The 18,316-nt window shown below is 38.1% G+C and overlaps 1 protein-coding gene across 1 annotated transcript in view; it reads left to right on the top strand.

Moving 5' to 3' along the window:
• LOC135083154 (homeobox protein orthopedia-like) overlaps positions 1-18,316 on the top strand; it is a 42,290-nt gene that overhangs the window by 19,919 nt on the left and 4,055 nt on the right. Inside the window, exons 4-5 of the mRNA XM_063977890.1 lie at positions 14,115-14,280; positions 16,691-16,843. Of these exons, the coding sequence (XP_063833960.1) occupies positions 14,115-14,280; positions 16,691-16,843 (319 nt within the window). The remainder of the gene's footprint in view (positions 1-14,114; positions 14,281-16,690; positions 16,844-18,316) is intronic.

Here is an 18,316-nt window from a genome sequence, read left to right as displayed (position 1 = left end):
TTATTATATTCTGCAAATTCGAAATTCAAAATTAGCTAGCTAAAATGGTAACTTTTAGCAGTAATTAAATCTGTAACTTGCTGCAAATATGTAATGAATTCAAACAAATTATTTTAAAAAATAGCTTCGATACATATTATACATTTTTCAAACCACTTTTTTAATTTCGGTCTATAACAAAAGTAATCAAAAAAAATATGGTGGCACTGGTTAGCTAGGGTACAACCCTTAATAATAATATTAAGCACATATATTATTCCTTCTAAGTTTAATGAGCACTATATATAATTTAAGATAATATTTACTCTCAATTGACAAATAAATACTTTAATACTTGTTATTATTGTTTATTGTTATACACCTAGTGTTACATAATAGTTAGGGAGGCGAATAGGGGAATTTTCGGCAATACTCGAGCGTGGCAGTTTAAGATATGAGAGATACCTTAGACCTAATAGAACAACCTTGTAAAGTATTTAGCTCTATATGTAGTGACGCGCGCCTAGGATAGACGATCAGATTAGTAAAAAAAAATGGATAGTCTGAAATACTCGAGCGCGTCAGATTAAGATATTGGGGGTTGATTTTAGTGTTTAAAGACTAAATTTAACTAATCTGACGATAAGTCCTTTATGCCGCCGAGTTATAGGGTCGCGAACTTGTAAAAAAAAAATGTTAATCCGGCATGCTCGAGCGCGATTTTTTTATTTTTTATTTTGAAGAATATAATCTAAAACTTACTAAAAATACCAAATCTGCCGGTTTCCGCATGACCGGAAGTGTGGAGAAGCCATTTCGTCTTCCTAAGAACGCGTTACGGCATATAAGTCGCGAACGATACATTTTACGAAAAAAAAGTTTAAATAAACATTTACGTTGGTTGTATCTATCGCTTTATTGGCATTCTTAAATTCCCCATTTTATCAAGGAGAAAGAAAGGAAAAAAAAGAAACCAAAAACCTTTTTCGGTCAGATTAAGAGTACCAACCAACATTTTTGTCAGATTAAAAAAATATGCTTTCAGGATACCGAGATAAACCTCCCGTATGAAAATCTGACGCGCTCGAGTATTTCAAAAAAACTTTTTTTTTTGCATTTTCATAAATTCATCGTAACTTATTGTCATCACGCCGAAATCGTCAGTTTTTTTAAAGGGAGCTTCCTTGGGGCCTACTTAACACCCCTTCCGAAAATCTGACGCGCTCGAGTAAATATTTTTTTTTCATTTTTGACTACTTTATATGCCTACCCCCACCACGCAAACCGGCAGATTAGTATACCGTTGTTATCAGAGGCACTCGGGGCATACCTACGTAGTATGAATATCTGACGCGCTCGAGAATGCCCAAGTAACTGTTTTTATAACATTTTTGAAAAACCGTACACGCCAAACCCACCGCTAAAATGGTTTTTGCCATACGAGCGAAAAGCTCATTCAATTTTTTTTTCGCAATTTTCGAAATTATTTTCTTTCGATTTTGATAGGTCTCGACGGCGCCGTTGAATTACGCCATTTAGCTACCTCGCCTCCCTAACTATAATAAAGCTGAGCTATTTAAGAAAATCAAACTTCCTGTGGGTTTCAAGCAATTGCTTCTCTTTAATGTATTTTCCTTCTGAAGCAGTGCGTGGTAGTTTATTTTGACTTTCAACAAATAAGGTGAATAGTGTACCTGAAGTCCATTCAATATAATATTTAAACTTTAAAATATTTATTATTAAAATAAAGGGCGGCGGATTTCCGGACGGCCCCGGGCGGCGAAAAGACACGCTACGCCACTGCTAGCTATGTCCAAACTATACTGAAAAACTAAATTATTGAATACTAGCATATGATTTCACACATACTTAATTTGAGTCCCATAGAAATCTCAACCAAAAACTGAGCAGAGAAAGTTCTTAGGTGCTGATAAAGTATTAGGATTGTGTTGGTAGAGACCCCACTGTGTAAGCCTGTAGTAATGATATTATGATTGAAGTTTGAACATCACCTGGCGGCCAACCCAGTTATCGATCGGCAGGTGTGAAACTGTATCGATATTAACAAATCGGATTACAGCAATCACTATTAAAGGGCGCCTATTTTATTAGTTTAATGTATATTGATTTAGTTAAATTCGTCGATAAAGTCCAATATCTTCTAATTTGTCTTTCTGTTTAAATGTAGATTGCCACTATTGCTAGCACTTAAAAGTTGTTTTACACCCATAAAAAATACAACTGACTCTAAATATGCAGAAAAAGTCCACAAAAAAGAAGTATCGAAATTATTTTTTACTAGTATATTTTAATCTCACTATTTCATAAATTATCATGAAAATTCTCATATTTTTCAGTCCTTTGTGCTCTATATTTAAGTATTTTCGGTTGATATTTTGATTTTAACTTGAGAAAAACCCTATTACTCCTATATCACAGAAAGACATGAGTCGAATTCAAAAAAAGATGTAAAGAAAAATTTTATAAGCAAGTAATTTTAAAAATCAAAAATCTCACTTGAGTAATTTTATGTTGATCGATTGGTAGCGGCCTGCGTCCATCGCTTCCCTGCTACTTTTATGATGTCATCAGTCCACCTTGTGGGTGGACGTCCCACGCTGCGATCAACATGGAAAGCCAATGCTCTGGGGAGGCCTCCCCAATGGGGAGGCCTATGTTCAGCAGTGGACGTCCTATGGCTGAAATGATGATGATGATGATGATGAGTAATTTTAAATTGACTAAAGAAAAACACATCCTTTCCATTTTAATAAACTTCCCAATTCGTGCATCTCTACCTATTGATCGGAACATCTAATTGAGGTCCTAATCCGCCCAACGCTAGCATCCGCCCGCCCTGCGTGAGACCGGGGGCGGAATTAACCGGTTATTACTTGTTAGTTGGGGTGCGAGCTTTGGAGATTAAAAGAATGTAGCAATTCTTGCAGCAAGAACTAATTTATATGCGAAAGTATTAACTCTAAACACCTAAACTCCTGAACCAATTTGATGAATTTTAGTGTTTTAAAATATACTTTGCCAAATATTAGACGGCTGTGAGAATACTTTTTATGTAAAATGCCGAAAGAAACAAATATTTTTTTTAAATGAATGTAAAATGAATCTTCTATTTCCTAAATAATGTGTCAAGCAGCACAACAGAAGAAATCTAAATTTTTCTGTTCTCAAATAAGTTTCTTGAAACTTTGCAGTGTCTCTACATATTTTTATTTACTTTTCTTTCTATTTAATTATCATCCCCTATCGTTTCCCAATCTAGTCTAGGTTTTGACATTAACTAATCACACCACACTCACCTGGGAATCGAACTGGCTACCAAATGACCCCAACTTTATTAACTCCCCCAGTGTTAGATACCAGCGAAATTAACTGACAATCCACAGGCACAATTTTATTGCAAATGGCCGCAAATAATGGTAAATCACGGCAAATCCCTATAATATGGGTGTAGGGTAACCCCGCGTGTTTTTGCCCTGGCAACATTATCTTTTATTGAGAAAAGTGTTTATGAGGTGCTTATGGTGTGATGCGATTTTTAAAGCGATGGGTTTTGGTGTTAGTAAAAAGATGTTTAAAGTTAAACTGTTGGCTACTTTTTGTACGCTAAAGAAATGCTAATTTTATTTTCTAGCTATTACGAAAAGGACTCTGTCTTTCTATTACCTTTTTCAAGCTTATATCATTTAAGGGATCTAGATTAAATTTAATAGACATAGTTAGAGACCCAGGTAAAGACATAGTACGATATTTTTTATCGTGGTTTTCCCGGGGACACAGATTGACTGATTATGTTTATGAAGCTAGCTACCACCATTTTACCTAAATCTGTCGCCATAAGAACAATGTTAACAGCATTGTTAACCTAGTGTGGGACCCGCAGACAAAGCAATATAATGTTTACCGATTTAATTGTTACCAATTGTATTTGAAGGTGTATGCGTAAACGGTGTGTTTGCATAAATAAAATATTTGTATTTGTATTTGTTGTGTTCCGCCAGTTTGAGGTAAAATAGCCAGTTCCTCTGTGGTTAAGGATTCCGGGTGAAGCTTGCTTCCACCTTCGGTCTGATTATAACTTTCCATCAGGTGAGATGCAGGCCAAGAGCTTCTTCGTTCTTGATATAAAAGCCATAGAAGCAAAATTACACAATCAATTAATATTTAAAGATCACGACTACCAAGCCACGCGACCGTCATTTATTCTATTAACAACTAGGTATCTCATTTTTGTTTATTTTTGCAAGTCAGTTGCAAAACACAATGGCGAAAGAACACCATCACTTCCACCCTAACAATGAGTGCATTAACTGTCTAAGGGAGTGACGGGGACATGTGAACTGAATTAAAATCCTCGGGGGAACCTGGTCTGACGACGCATCTGCTGTGATTCGCTTTTTGACTCCACTTTACATGACAATAGCTGGAAATATCGCGGGAATAGAAAAGCAAAGAAAATTTTTACATGTGCATCGCTCGCGCATGTGAGTTTGTGAGCAAACTCAAAAACATTACCACTCCTTTGCGTCGCGCAGTCGGGTAAAAAGGAATGATGGGAGTTAGGGCTTGTTCCCACGTAGACATCCTGTTTTTAGCAGGAACAGTTTTTAGCTGATCCCATTTTACTTTTACGGGATGAACGTTAGTCTATTAACGTTCACACGAACATCCCGTTTGTAGCAAAAAACTGAATTTTTAATTTGAATTTCAGACACACCAAGTGTGTTCACACGACAGTCCAGTTTTGCTGGATTCTGCATTACTGGATCCCGTAAAACTAATTCAGGTACCCGCAATACTGAATTGCCGTGGAAACAAGTCCTTAGTTCCTAATTTGTTTAACATTACATGAAAGAATGAAACAGGAGCCAAAACAAAGTTAACATAGGACAAGTTAACGAATTGTCTGTTACTTTTTCACCTAAATCGCTTGATCAATTTTTATCAATTTAAGTATAATCAAATGTGAACTAGCAGAAGGAATAGGGTACATTTTGTTTGAATATTAATCTTTAAGTAGAGGAAATATTTGGTGTAGAGCCAAAATTAATAAAAATTGATTCAGTAGTTATTTCGTAAAAACTGAGAGATTCATTGTATTAGTATTTTTGGATCTATATGATCCAATACAATGAATTATCAAAACAGTTTGATTCCTAGATCAAACTATTGTATCCTAAACCAAATAACAAAACTAATTAAATTACAATTATTCATTATCCAATATTAACCAAATGCAATATCAAAGTAAATCAGTAAATTTCCATTTTCATTTTGTTCGCAAACAAATAATTATTCGGAAACAAAGTAATTCAAAGGGGAAACATTAATTTAAGCGAGACAGCTTTTACAGACGTATCATTTCAATTTGAGGGACTCACAATACCGAGGATTACCGCAGAGCAACTTTAAGCTTAATAAGCTGAGCGAGCTGAGCTTTCTTGAGGTGGAGAAATTTTAATATTAACTTATTAAATGATACAGTTTTCATACATAAATAAGTGACAGCAGTGCTGTGGTAGAGACTTTATCAGTTGTTTTTATGTAATATGCAAAAAGGAACATACAAAATATCCATGCAACATGCAATATATCAATGCAACATGCAAAAATATCGGGGCTTAGTAACTGTGTAGTTCCTAAAAGTGCTAACTAAACATTTAACTAAGTACGAACAAGTACTAAGGCCCAATTCGACCAAACGTTTATCCGAGAATAACTCCTGGTATAACTGGCACATTGACAGTTTCAGTATAGGAAATATGTCAAAACTGACGATTAATATTTACTCTTGTTTGGTCGAATCCCTAAGTTACACTAATGAATGACTAAATACAAAATTGGTAATCGAACAATTGTAGAAATCAATACAAATACTAAGTATACTCGTACTTACTTACCTACATATTTTTTTACCTCCGAACTGAAATTGAGATATTTTTATTTTAAAAAGTAGATCCTATTTCCGGTGTCCATTTTCTCTTGTATAAAAATGTGTACAAGTGTAACAAAAAGTCTTATTGATCCAACTGCATTAAATACCGAAAGCATTCTAAACCATTTTTATCCACACAATGCTTTCCATTAATAACAAACGATTAATATAAGTAGGCAACATTCCAATGTATAATATAATATACAACACACTTTGGGCGGAAGCGGCAACGCGAAGGGCGGGCGGGGCGATCAAAGCAACGGGAGTTTAATGCGATTTTCATCGATAAGGGAGGCGGTTATCGATAAAATTAAATATTAAAAGTTTTGCAATGTCGAACATGTTAAGGAATTGAAATGAAGTGAAGAAAGGTCTTTTGGACGTAAAAATTCAGCTTTAAGGCTGGTTTTAGAATCGCGCTGACCGCTCTCTGATCGTCGACGCTGACAAATCAAAATGCATGTAATTGAAGGGAACGTTCCTGAGTGACGCTGATCGCTCGGCGTTGACGCATCATACATTTCGGTTGTCAGCGCTGACGGTCAGCGTGCGTCAGCGTGATTCTAAAACCAGCCTAAGAGGTTTGAAAGATTTGTAAAAAGGGATATTTCACTTACGTCTCTACTTCTGTAATCGTTGTCAAAAAATAGGATTTTGTAATGTTTTAACAGATTAGTACTTTATTGTCACTTATAAACAGATTAATACCTGCTAAGTGAGTAGATATAGCTCAATCTAAATAAATCTATCTCGTATTAATTTGCGAAGTGTAGTGATGGTAAATTAAATCATTCAAAGAACTTTTCTTATTTCATCTAAGAACGTTTTAAAAATGTTTACCCCCGATTGGTGGTAGGCATAATATAAGATTAATGCACTGCTTACATTTAAATTGCTGATTTTCTTTATGCATCGCTTTTAAAGCACTACTACATCATCATAATCATCAGCCCATTAGATTAGAGTCCACTTATGGACTATGAGCCTCCTCCACTTTAGTGGAGGGTTTTGCGATAAACTTCACGCTTGGCAGGCGGGTTGGAGATCGCAGTTTAAAAGATTATTTTTTATCAGAGAACATTGCTGTCCGTTCTCTGTTTAATGTGTAGTCCCTAAGTCAACTCTTACACTACATAATTGCAAAATCATGTATCACTCGCCCAGTCACGAACTCAGATACAACTTTTTGAAATCGTATCATTCGATATCGATAAACCTGCAATGGGTGCATCACTAGCCGCCGCCGGGGGGCGTTTACGCTTGCGCGTGTATGTATCGAGCGATTCCGCAGTGTTGTGCCGCTATCGTTGTATATTTGTACATGTACTATGTTTAGGTAGGTAGGTACTAGCAGTTGAACGTTTTATATACGGAGAAATATTGAATTGGATAATTTTTGTCACTAAAAACTGACGCCATAAAGTTTTCATAATTCGTTGCTTGCCTCTCTAACTGATGTACTATCTGTCATTTTTTTCGAAACTGAGTTATCTACACCATCTTAATCAATTTTACAAGATAAATCGATGTGTCTAGCGACCCTGAAAATTTTGCTTAATGTCAGTTACGTCAGTTAGAGAGGCAAGCGACCCATCTTCATTTTATAAACAGGTGACTGACTCTATAACTTACTAGGTAATTATTATAATTAATTGTTGAATTTATTAAATTGAATCCTCTCCGGACTGGCTGTTTGTTGGAAATCACTATCTGGATTTCAATTCTAGATATTAGTTCGTTCGTTCGTTCGTTTCAGCCATATGACGTCCACTGCTGGACAAAGGCCTCCCCCAAGTATTTCCATAACGATCAAAATATTCATCTCGTTGTATTTTATTTCATTTATAACAAAGAGAACTGCACTTTGCAATTAATCGGAACTTGATGAACATTTCAGATAGAAACGTACTTTTTATTCATACCCTTTTACGCGCACTGAAAGTCTCTAAAAAGAATCTCTTACAACAATAAGAAAATACTGTTTTTCTGTTGAAAAGGTTATAGATGTTACGGTCAAAGTGATAAATGTGAAAATTATGAATAATCGCCGGTTATTATGAATAATTACCGCATGATTTGGTAAATGTGATTAATATGAGATCATTTATGTGTGTATAAAACTAAATAGGCGGCTTAGGGGTGGCCCAAGGGCCACCCCCGCCGCACCTTAACCTATTTTTCACTTTTAATCAAAACATTATGTTATGGGCATCATGGAAAAGTAATATTATTCAAGAAACATTCCAAACTCATTATGCCAAATTATATTAATATACGATATCAAAACGTTCAAAAATTTTGGCTGTACAAGAGCAGGTACACAAGATGTTGTTTTCTTTTATGATATTTGTTAGTACTAAGGTTGAATGATTAAATAATCACTGTTAAATGTTATTAATTTATCACTTTTACCGCGAGTGTCGGTAATTATTCATAATAACCGGTTCATATTCATAATTTTCAATTTATCACATTAACCGTAACATAGACATCATATTCACGCGTACGAAGTCGTGTGCAAAGTTAGTTTACTGATATTCCGTCGTGTTGACACATGGGTTTCTACCTTTTCTTATATCCTATAACAGTGATGGCCAAGAGGTCGACCAGTCTACCAGTGGACCGCGAAGACGATTTTGGTAGCCCGCGAAAGTTAAATAAACTGAACAGAATGATTGAAAATGAAAAATGTTTTATTTTACTCTTCTAAACTGTGCCTTGCAGTTGACCGCAAGAAATATTTTCGAGCATAAGTAGACCTCACAGGTCAAAAGTTTGGCCACCCCTGTCCTATAGGCATTTATTAAAATGAATCAAACTTTATCGGCTACCATCGTGACACCCTCGCGAGCTATGAGGTAGCAGTTATCGTGCACTACCGTGATCTACGCTGTTTGGTCTACCAGTTAGCGCCTCTTTGCGCGTACTGACGTATGAGCGGCAGCGGATAATGTAGTTTTTATTGAGAATGCTGTCAGAAACAAATGAATATCTAATATTAGGTAAAACTTTAGATTAGAAGCCTAGAAGAGCGGGAGAGTGAAAAACCTCCATGCACTAGAGTAGACTGACGTAAGAACGATGCCGCGGTGATGGATGGTATATAGAGTTTGTATTGAGAATGCTGTCAAAACAAATGAATGTCTAATATTATTATTATTATTATTTATTAAGTCTTTTTAAAAGATTACAAGAGCGGGAGTGTGAAGAACCTGTGGGTCTAGACAAAGTGCAAATTATAATCGCAAACCAGTCGAAAAGTGGTCGAAAAGCCCCTTTTTTGTATGGAGTTTTGACGGATTCGTTTTCGATTCGATCAAAAAGTGCGTTTTGTCTAGGGGGTTTTGTATTGAGAATGCTGTCAAAAACAAATGAATGTCTAATATTATCTTATCTATCTTATTTAGGGCCGCGCATGGGCGCAGTGCACGTCGACCCATTGGGATATTTTGTGCTTCACCTTACTATAGTTCTATACCTTTATCCACCCTCATCCGCAAAGATCCTATCCATATAGTGAATCAAATGCTTGGGTGAGAAGGACCTATAATGTCTAATATAATATAGCCTAGAAGAGCGAGAGAGAGCAAACCTCCATGCACTAGAGTAGACTGACGTAAGAACGATGCCGCGATGATGGATGGTGTAGAGTTTGTATTGAGAATGCTGTCAAAACAAATGAATGTCTAATATTAAGTCTTTTTAAAAGATTACAAGAGCGGGAGTGTGAAGAACCTGCATGCACTAGAGTGAACTGACGTATGAGCGGCGCCGGATGGATAGAGTTTTGAATTGAGAATGCTGTCAAAAACAAATGACTGTTTAATATTGTTCCGTTTTTAAAATACTTCTTGTGGTACCAGAAACAAGTGGCCTTTCCAATTTTAGAAAACTAGAACTTCTTTATATTGTTTTAATTTTAAAAGTTACAAGTTTATTTTGGCCCTGAGCCTGTGTTTGAAAACATTAATTTTTGTACTTGATGGTTATTTTACTATGATGAATACCGCCACTATGATAACTATAAAAGATACTGCGTAAGTCTTATAGACACCAAGGTTATGGGAGAGCGGGAATATGTTAAAGAGAGTCCCTATTCTTTTGCAATTAGTAAAATAAGCGCAAAAAATACCTGCTAAGTTTTTTTTGGTTTATTTGCTAAACTATGCCTTGACGAAATTTTATCTAGTGATATAATTAGACGTTTAGCACATGAGCTTAAAAAATCGTTGAAACAGAATCAACAGAAGTGCTTAAAGCTTATATCCTTGTTCATAGCTCTATTTTGTCTGTCACGTTTTCTTTAACTTTTTGATAAAACCAAAGTTTCTGATCAATCTTCTGATGTATTATTTCATCAGTTTAGCTTATGCTTAGTTGTATTCTCATGCCTTGCACCACAGTACCACAGTTGCACGTTCTATCCCGCTAGCGACACGACGGGCAAACAGCGCTAACTATCCACTCACGCGCACGTTACACCCGCCTCGGAAAATGGACGCATATACAATTATGGAACCTTATGTTATTGAAATAGACGCTATATTGCAAGAAATGTCGAGATGGGCCAAATGTATGAACAATGGGAGAAATAACGAAATAATAACGAGTATTTTTCTGATTCTGATTTCTTTTTCTAAAAATATGAAGCCTGTTTACGAAATCAACCGTCAAAATTTCATCCTTGAGCCGTTTTCGTAGTTTAGGTCGAGAGCAATAAGAAGTCGTGCGTTTTTGTAGCAAGTAAAGAAAGATGTAGAAGGCCTAGTATGCGCGTCGCGATAAGCAGTTATCACGTTATTTTATCGATTTTGCCCGTACATTTTGACGTCGATAAGAGTATATCACGGCGCGCATCTTAGCATCTTTTCACACACGTAGGAAATCGTTTTTGAACAGGTCCTGTCTTACTAATTAAATGTTTACTAAATTAAATTAAAATGGTCGTTAAGTTATTTAAAATTGTCTTTCTGAGCAATTTTCTAGATTTTCTTATCATAGAAGCTTCTGCAAAGTATAATGAACGTCGAAGATACCAGTAAAAGTCGTCCTCAAGTTTGGAGTGACCATGGGAAAATCCTATCCTACTACTAATATTATTAAAATAATGTGAAGTTTGTGAGGATGGATGTATTTTTGTTACTCTTTCACTAAAAAACTACAGAACGGATTGTGGTGAAATATACTGGCTATTATTTAACTATAATAATGTTTGACAAACCAGATCTCACGCGAATGAAGCCTGGACAAAAGCCAGTTCCCATAGATTTCTGTTATTTTTTAAAAATACCTTCGGACAGAACCAGGGCGGTTGAGTAATGTGCCGGGATTACAGCAGATCGCGCGTCATCTGTCCTTTATTGATTCCCAGGCTGATTCCCGGGATCAGTGACGTCCCGAGGGATGGTAATGCACTGCGGGATTACGCGGTTAAGATTGGCGGTTTATTTAATTTTGTGGACGAAAATGCTGGTAGAATTTTTGACACCTTGAGTCTCGCGCTGCCTCTTCTCAGCACTGGCCCATTTATTGTTCCGAAGCAGTGGTAGGATTAAAGTAATACAGGGAAAGGGCTTTTTTAAAAGCCTACTGCCTACTATAGGCAACGCAGGACCGGTCGTTGTTAAAATCCATGGGGGAGGCCTTTGTCCAGCAGTGGACGTCATTTGGCTGAAACGCACGAACGGAAGAACGATTGGCTAATAGCTAAACTCAGGAAGATTCCTCTCTGCTTATAATTTTACTGTCAAACGTCTTACGAAACTTTGACATCTATTTCCGCACTTCACAATAATCACACTTCTTGTTACAATTTAACACGTTCATTTGTTTCTCCTAATAATGTTTGTAAAAGAAAAAGCCAAAAGTAAAACAAACGAACAACGCTGACAAACCATAAATAATGGAGTTTTGTCTCTGACACTTGCCAAATGAGTATGGCCGTCTCGCTCGCTGGTACTGTCTCTCTCGCGCGCAGTGCTGAATTTTTTATGTTGCTGTCACTTTCGTACAAGGGTGGCATAATGCGTTTTGTCTGTTTTTCTTCGGTAGCAATGTTTATTTTTGAATGTACAGGAATATGGTTTTAACTTTGTCGTGGCGTGTAATTTTAACGTTGAGATTGGTATGTTGGGGTATTAGGCATTTGGATTGGGAAATTGCTGGAAATTTCTTACAGCTGTCCGATTAGACTTATTTATCTACTAATAGTATAATGCTGAAGAGTTTGTGTCTGTTTGGTTGAACGCGCTAATTTCAGGAACTAGGTAGGTACCTACTTGAAAAAACATTTTTATTTTTCCATTTATCGAGGTAAGCTTTAATCTATATTACCTACATCAATTAAGTAATTTTAAACTTTCGCGTTGCTTATTTGAATTAATTTAAACAGGTTTTAACGCGATACGCTGAGAGGTAATATTGAAATACCTATTACCTGTATTTGCCTGACGTTACGACCGGGTTGCACCGGCCGTGGTCACAGGCTTGATCACACTTAGCTTGAGCAGCAATGAACAATTTTGTAAAAACGGGAAACATTGTTTAAACTATTTTCACGAAGTCGCGGTCACAGCTAGCTAGTTACTATTAGTTGCAAATCCCTCCAGCTAACCTAAATAATATGCTTGTGTTTAGTCCACGTTTGAGGGACCCACAAAACAATCTTCCCATAATCTAAACCCTTCGAAGCCTGCACCATTACTCAAGATGCCCAAATTCACCTAACCCTGCGATCATCTCAAATCGCGGGCCATTTCTCACCCGGATATTGATTTGTAGGGTTACCATGGTTAAATAAAGTCTCTAAAAAGCCGGATAAGTTGGGAAAACTTCAAAAAATTCGCTAAAAATATAACGAAGCTACTCTACCGTCATTGTATGGTTAGTGGTAGAGGTTCTCGGTTTGATTCCCAGATCGGGAAAATAAGTATAATATTACTGTTGTTTTCAGTTTGACACCGACACTTATGACTTGACTTGCTGTAAAGAATTGTTTTTTCTTAAATCATGGAACACGTTTAGACTTTTTTTGGTTCATAGTAGTCATGTCACTAGGACGCATAGTTTCCGAGGATTAAGCGAAAAACCGAAAAGTGGTACCTTTAAACCCCCCTCTCCCCGCTGGCTCAAGGGCTAAGGGCGGGGACTTTTGCTATGTTCACCACCTAACTAGGCTAAATAAAGTCCCGAGGTCAGAAATTGTGTTCCACGGATTTCTCTCTACACCGTCGTTAAGGCATTCATTGACTGGACTATTGTTCCGTTTAAGCCATTCCGATGGATGGTTCAAAAATCTAGTGGAAAATTTTTGCGATAAAGAAGATTATTACGATGGAAGAACAAAACGAAATATTTGCTATTTAGATAGACATGAAACGAGGTAACGGTCGAGTGTCCGAGTATATCGGGAAAAATTCGTGGTAAACGGTGTCCCAATATGTCTGAAAAAATCCGTACTTATGGCAACCCTATCCAGGGATCAAAGAGACCCGGGTTATTTATGATTGTTTACGTACACTTGACGTTTTGGGAGACGCCGGTAATGGGGGGTTGATAGCCTATCAATGTTGGTATGAAGACAAACGATGGAACTACAGTTTCTACAATCTGTTACTACTAGCAGTACCAAAGATAATACAAATAGGGATATTGTCAATTTGCCACAAAGTCACACTTTTGTAAACTGAACTGTCCCACCAAACTCAATGACAGGGGGGCGCTACCATCGTTCAACTATATGGTTTCCAACATGGCAAAAATCGGAACCAGCGATCCGGTATTGACGGTGGCGCCCCACTGTCAATGTCATCGATAGGACAGTCCAGTATTTTGGAACTATACGAGTAATATGCAAGTTTTAAGTGTGACGAATTCATACATTATTTTCCTGAGACGAGTAGATTCTATGACAAATCACAGACAAGCTAAAAACCATACAAATTAATTTTTACCTGCCTATTATATTGCCCACCATCGATTACTTTAAAGTAGGCGTTTATTAATACTTGGAAATCAATAGATTAATTGGAAATTGAACTGGAAAATGACAACATGCACAGAATAAATACCTACCTACATAGGTACTTTCTTTGTCTTGGAATAAGTCAATATAAGTAATTATCACATTTGTCTCCCTAAAACCTACGTGAATCATTAGCTAATTCCCTTTTTCCCCCCACAGGTCTGGTTCCAGAACCGCCGGGCGAAGTGGAAAAAGCGCAAGAAGAGCACCAACGTGTTCCGATCTCCAGGGGCGCTCCTGCCCTCCCACGGACTCCCGCCCTTCGGGACTGGAGACGTCTGCAGTCCGGGGGTGTTCGCTGACCGGCCCTGGTCCATGCCTGCAGGTGAGACTCATACTTTTGACCTAAAGACTACTGTACGGCTAGCACGAAAAACTTTCGAGTTCGAATCGTTTGCGTATTCGAACCGCCATCAAAAGATTTAGTACGAAAACTACAACAGCGCCCTTGTGCACGAAACTTATTTTGAGAATCAAAATTGTCACGTTATCGTTTAAATCGAAGGTTAAATATCGAATTTTGTCGAATACGCAAATGATTCGAGGACAAAAGTTGTTCATGCTAGAGGTACGGCATAACTAATTGAGTACCTACCTATCACATTGGAGACGTGTTGCAGTTCAGATGTGTTCGCTGACCGACCCTGGTCCATGATCCATGCTTGCAGGTGAGACATTTTTTTAGATCTAAAGACTACGCCACAACCAGTTGTCATAAGACGTCTACAGTCCAGCGGTGTTATTCTGAAAAACGTTGTCCGAAGTTGACAATGTTGTCATCTCTCTCACGCATAGTGAGATGCTAGCATGAGCGACGGTCACAGAATAGACCTGAAACTACGTTTACGTAGCGTTTCGGTGTAGCACTGCAGGGGTGTTGATCGACCATGGTAGCTCTGGCAGGTGAGGCTGGTTATAAAGTCTACAGCAGAACCAGATGTGCATCAAGAAGGGCACCAACGTGTTCCGATCTCCAGGGGCGCTGCTGCCCTCCCACGGTCTCCCGCCCTTCGGGACTGGAGACGTCTGTAGTCCAGGCGTGTTCGCTGATCGACCCTGGTCCATGCCTGCAGGTGAGACTCATACTTTTGACCTAAAGACTACTGTACGGCTAGCACGAAAAACTTTCGAGTTCGAATCGTTTGCGTATTCGAACCGCCATCAAAAGATTTAGTACGAAAACTACAACAGCGCCCTTGTGCACGAAACTTATTTTGAGAATCAAAATTGTCACGTTATCGTTTAAATCGAAGGTTAAATATCGAATTTTGTCGAATACGCAAACGATTCGAGGACAAAAGTTGTTCATGCTAGTGGTACTGCATAACCAATTGAGTACCTATCACATTGGAGACGTGGTGTAGTCCAGACGTGTTCGCTGACCGACCCTGGTCCATGATCCATGCTTGCAGGTGAGACTCTTTTTTTAGATCATAAGACTAGTGCACAACTACTTGTCACACTGGAGACTTCTGCTGTCCGGTAAGGGTTACTTCGAAAAACGTTGTCCGAAGTTGACAATGTTGCCATCCCTCTCACGCATAACGAGATGCTAGCATGAGCGACGGTGACAGAATAGACCTGAAACTACGTTTACGTAGTGTTTCGGTGTAGCACTGCAGGGGTGTTGATCGACCATGGTAGCTCTGGCAGGTGAGGCTGGTTATAAAAACTACAGCAGAACCAGATGTGCATCAAGAAGGGCACCAACGTGTTCCGATCACCAGGGACGCTGCTGCTCTCACACGGTCTTCCGCCCTTCGGGACTGGAGACGTCTGTAGTCCGGGGGTGTTCGCTGACCGGCCCTGGTCCATGCCTGCAGGTGAGACTCATACTTTTGACCTAAAGACTACTGCATAACCAATTGAGTATCACATTGGAGACGTGGTGTAGTCCAGACGTGTTCGCTGACCGACCCTGGTCCATGATCCATGCTTGCAGGTGAGACTTTTTTTTAGATCTAAAGACTACGCCGCAACCAGTTGTCATAAGACGTCTACAGTCCAGCGGTGTTACTCTGAAAAACGTTGTCCGAAGTTGACAATGTTGTCATCTCTCTCACGCTTAGTGAGATGCTAGCATGAGCGACGGTGACAGAATAGACCTGAAACTACGTTTACGTAGCGTTTCGGTGTAGCACTGCAGGGGTGTTGATCGACCATGGTAGCCCTGCCAGGTAAGACTCATTATAAAGACTCCTGAATACCTACTTAACCAGTGGTGTAGTAAAAAGAGCACCAACGTGTTCCGCTCACCAGCCCTTTGGGACTGGAGACGTGTGCAGTCCAGGTGTGTTCGCTGACAGACCCTGGTCCATGCCTGCAGGGGCTGCAGGTGAGACTCTTCAATACGGCCAATGCTGAACTACTATTTTTTTAGAACGTGCATTGAGGTACCTACAAAGACCAAAGTAGGTAAACTAACATCAGTAAAAAGTTTTATGTTTCATGCTTTATTAATCTAAGGATTCATGATTTTTTCATTCCTGCAATGTTTCTACCTTCAATGCGCGCCATCTGTTGTTGAGTAGTGGAAACATTAGTGCGTGCTTGTCGTGTGACCATGACTTCGGCATCCTTAGGACTAAGATTTTTTCTTATAAAAAATTGTCATTGCACAAATATTATCTAAGATAACCATGCTTTAATATGGTTAATTAACTCTAGTAAGTTCTTAAGTAAATATTTAAATAAGGAAATGGGCCATTTTATTAAATTAATGAATGTCATTTCAGGTCTCGGCCAGCTATCCCAGGGTGGTGTGTCTATGGGGGGCTTCGGAGCGGGCACGCTGCCCCAACTAGCGGCTGATCTTAACCCATCGCTTCCCATCAGTTCTGTGGCCTCTGGGCAGCCATACCAAGGCCACTACCCGCTGAATTCGCTGGGTGAGTAAAATTTTAATTGAGAATAGTTGAATACCTAGGCACTAACCTACATACAGGGTGGAAACGTTAAGTGATCTCACTCGATTATTTCTAAACTTTACAAGATATCAAAAAACTGATTACTGATTCTGAAAGTGCTTCACAAGTTCTCTCAAACGGTACCAATAATAGGTTACAGAATAAACTGGATCTATCCGAAAATTCAATGTTTCCAGCTTCCATACATTTAGTAAAACCACATAATATTAAAAACTATACATACAAGTTATTAAAAAACTGGTTATAGTAGGGAATTTAGTGCAAGAACCCCTCCACTTTGGTATAGAAGGCTCATTTTTGCAACAGTGGTTCTTTGGGTGCTCCTGAGTGGATTTCCGTCGGTAGACATCGGGAGCCCCCCCTGTGGTAGCAGGGGGAGGGGGGGCAAGTTTCCTTCCGCCGCGCTTCACTTTAAGGCCCATATCTTCAAAACTATGGGTATTAGGGCAAGTGTGGTATCATTTTCAGATAATTAAAGGATGGCGAATTCATTTCTAGAACAAACTTTTTGCCTTTTCATACAAAAAAATAGAAATATTGAACAAAATTCACAAAAACCAAAAAGTATTTTTTTAAATAAACGTCGTTTACTTTTAAACCACTAGAGATAATCTAATAAAAAAAATATGACTTGAAAGCTACATTTATCAGGATTATAAAAATATAACACTGTATGGTACTTTTTTCGCAAAAAGTAGGTGAAAAAAATTTTTTCTTCAGGACACAGCGGGCGAATTTTATTGCGCATCGGAAAAAAATATTTATTTTATCCATGAATTCATACTATTTGGTTCATAAACAAGCAAGGATTATTATTTTAGAATTTATTTAGAATTACTAGCACATCAATCTACCATGATTTGTATTTTTTCCTCAATTGATTTTGAACTCTATGTGTGAGACATAAGGTTGAAAATACCTTAAATACATTTTAATACCGAAAATATCATAAGAAGAAAGCACTAAATAAAGAACTTTAATTTGTCTAAACGTCTTAATGATTATTTATTATTATTATTTTAATTAACACTGTTATTTCTACATACTACGAGTATTGTACCAGTAATTTAGCGGAAAGGTAAGTGTGAGGAAAATGAGGTTTCACAATCATAGTACGGGAGATATTTTTAGCACAAAGGTTACGGCTGTGACCGTTTTAGTTGTTTTTTTTCAGACAGCACCACACCAGCTTCTGCACTACTTCTTGCACTTACATCTCACCATTTCCAGGCAAGCCTCGGCAGCAAACCGGTCCATGTAGGCTCCATGTTGCTATCGACTCTGGTCCACCCCCAACCAGTCGGGTAAAGGGAAGACTGAGTCGGTTGCTTGCAACTAATCCTATACGCGAACCCCTTGGATTGATCTAATAAGTAAGTGGATAGATCTTGAACAAGGGACTACTAGAAAAGAGGACCAAAATCCCAACAGAAC

Source organism: Ostrinia nubilalis, chromosome 23, assembly GCF_963855985.1.
Source record: "Ostrinia nubilalis chromosome 23, ilOstNubi1.1, whole genome shotgun sequence".
Taxonomy (NCBI): Eukaryota; Metazoa; Arthropoda; class Insecta; order Lepidoptera; family Crambidae; genus Ostrinia; species Ostrinia nubilalis.
This window is presented reverse-complemented; position numbering and strand designations above follow the sequence as displayed.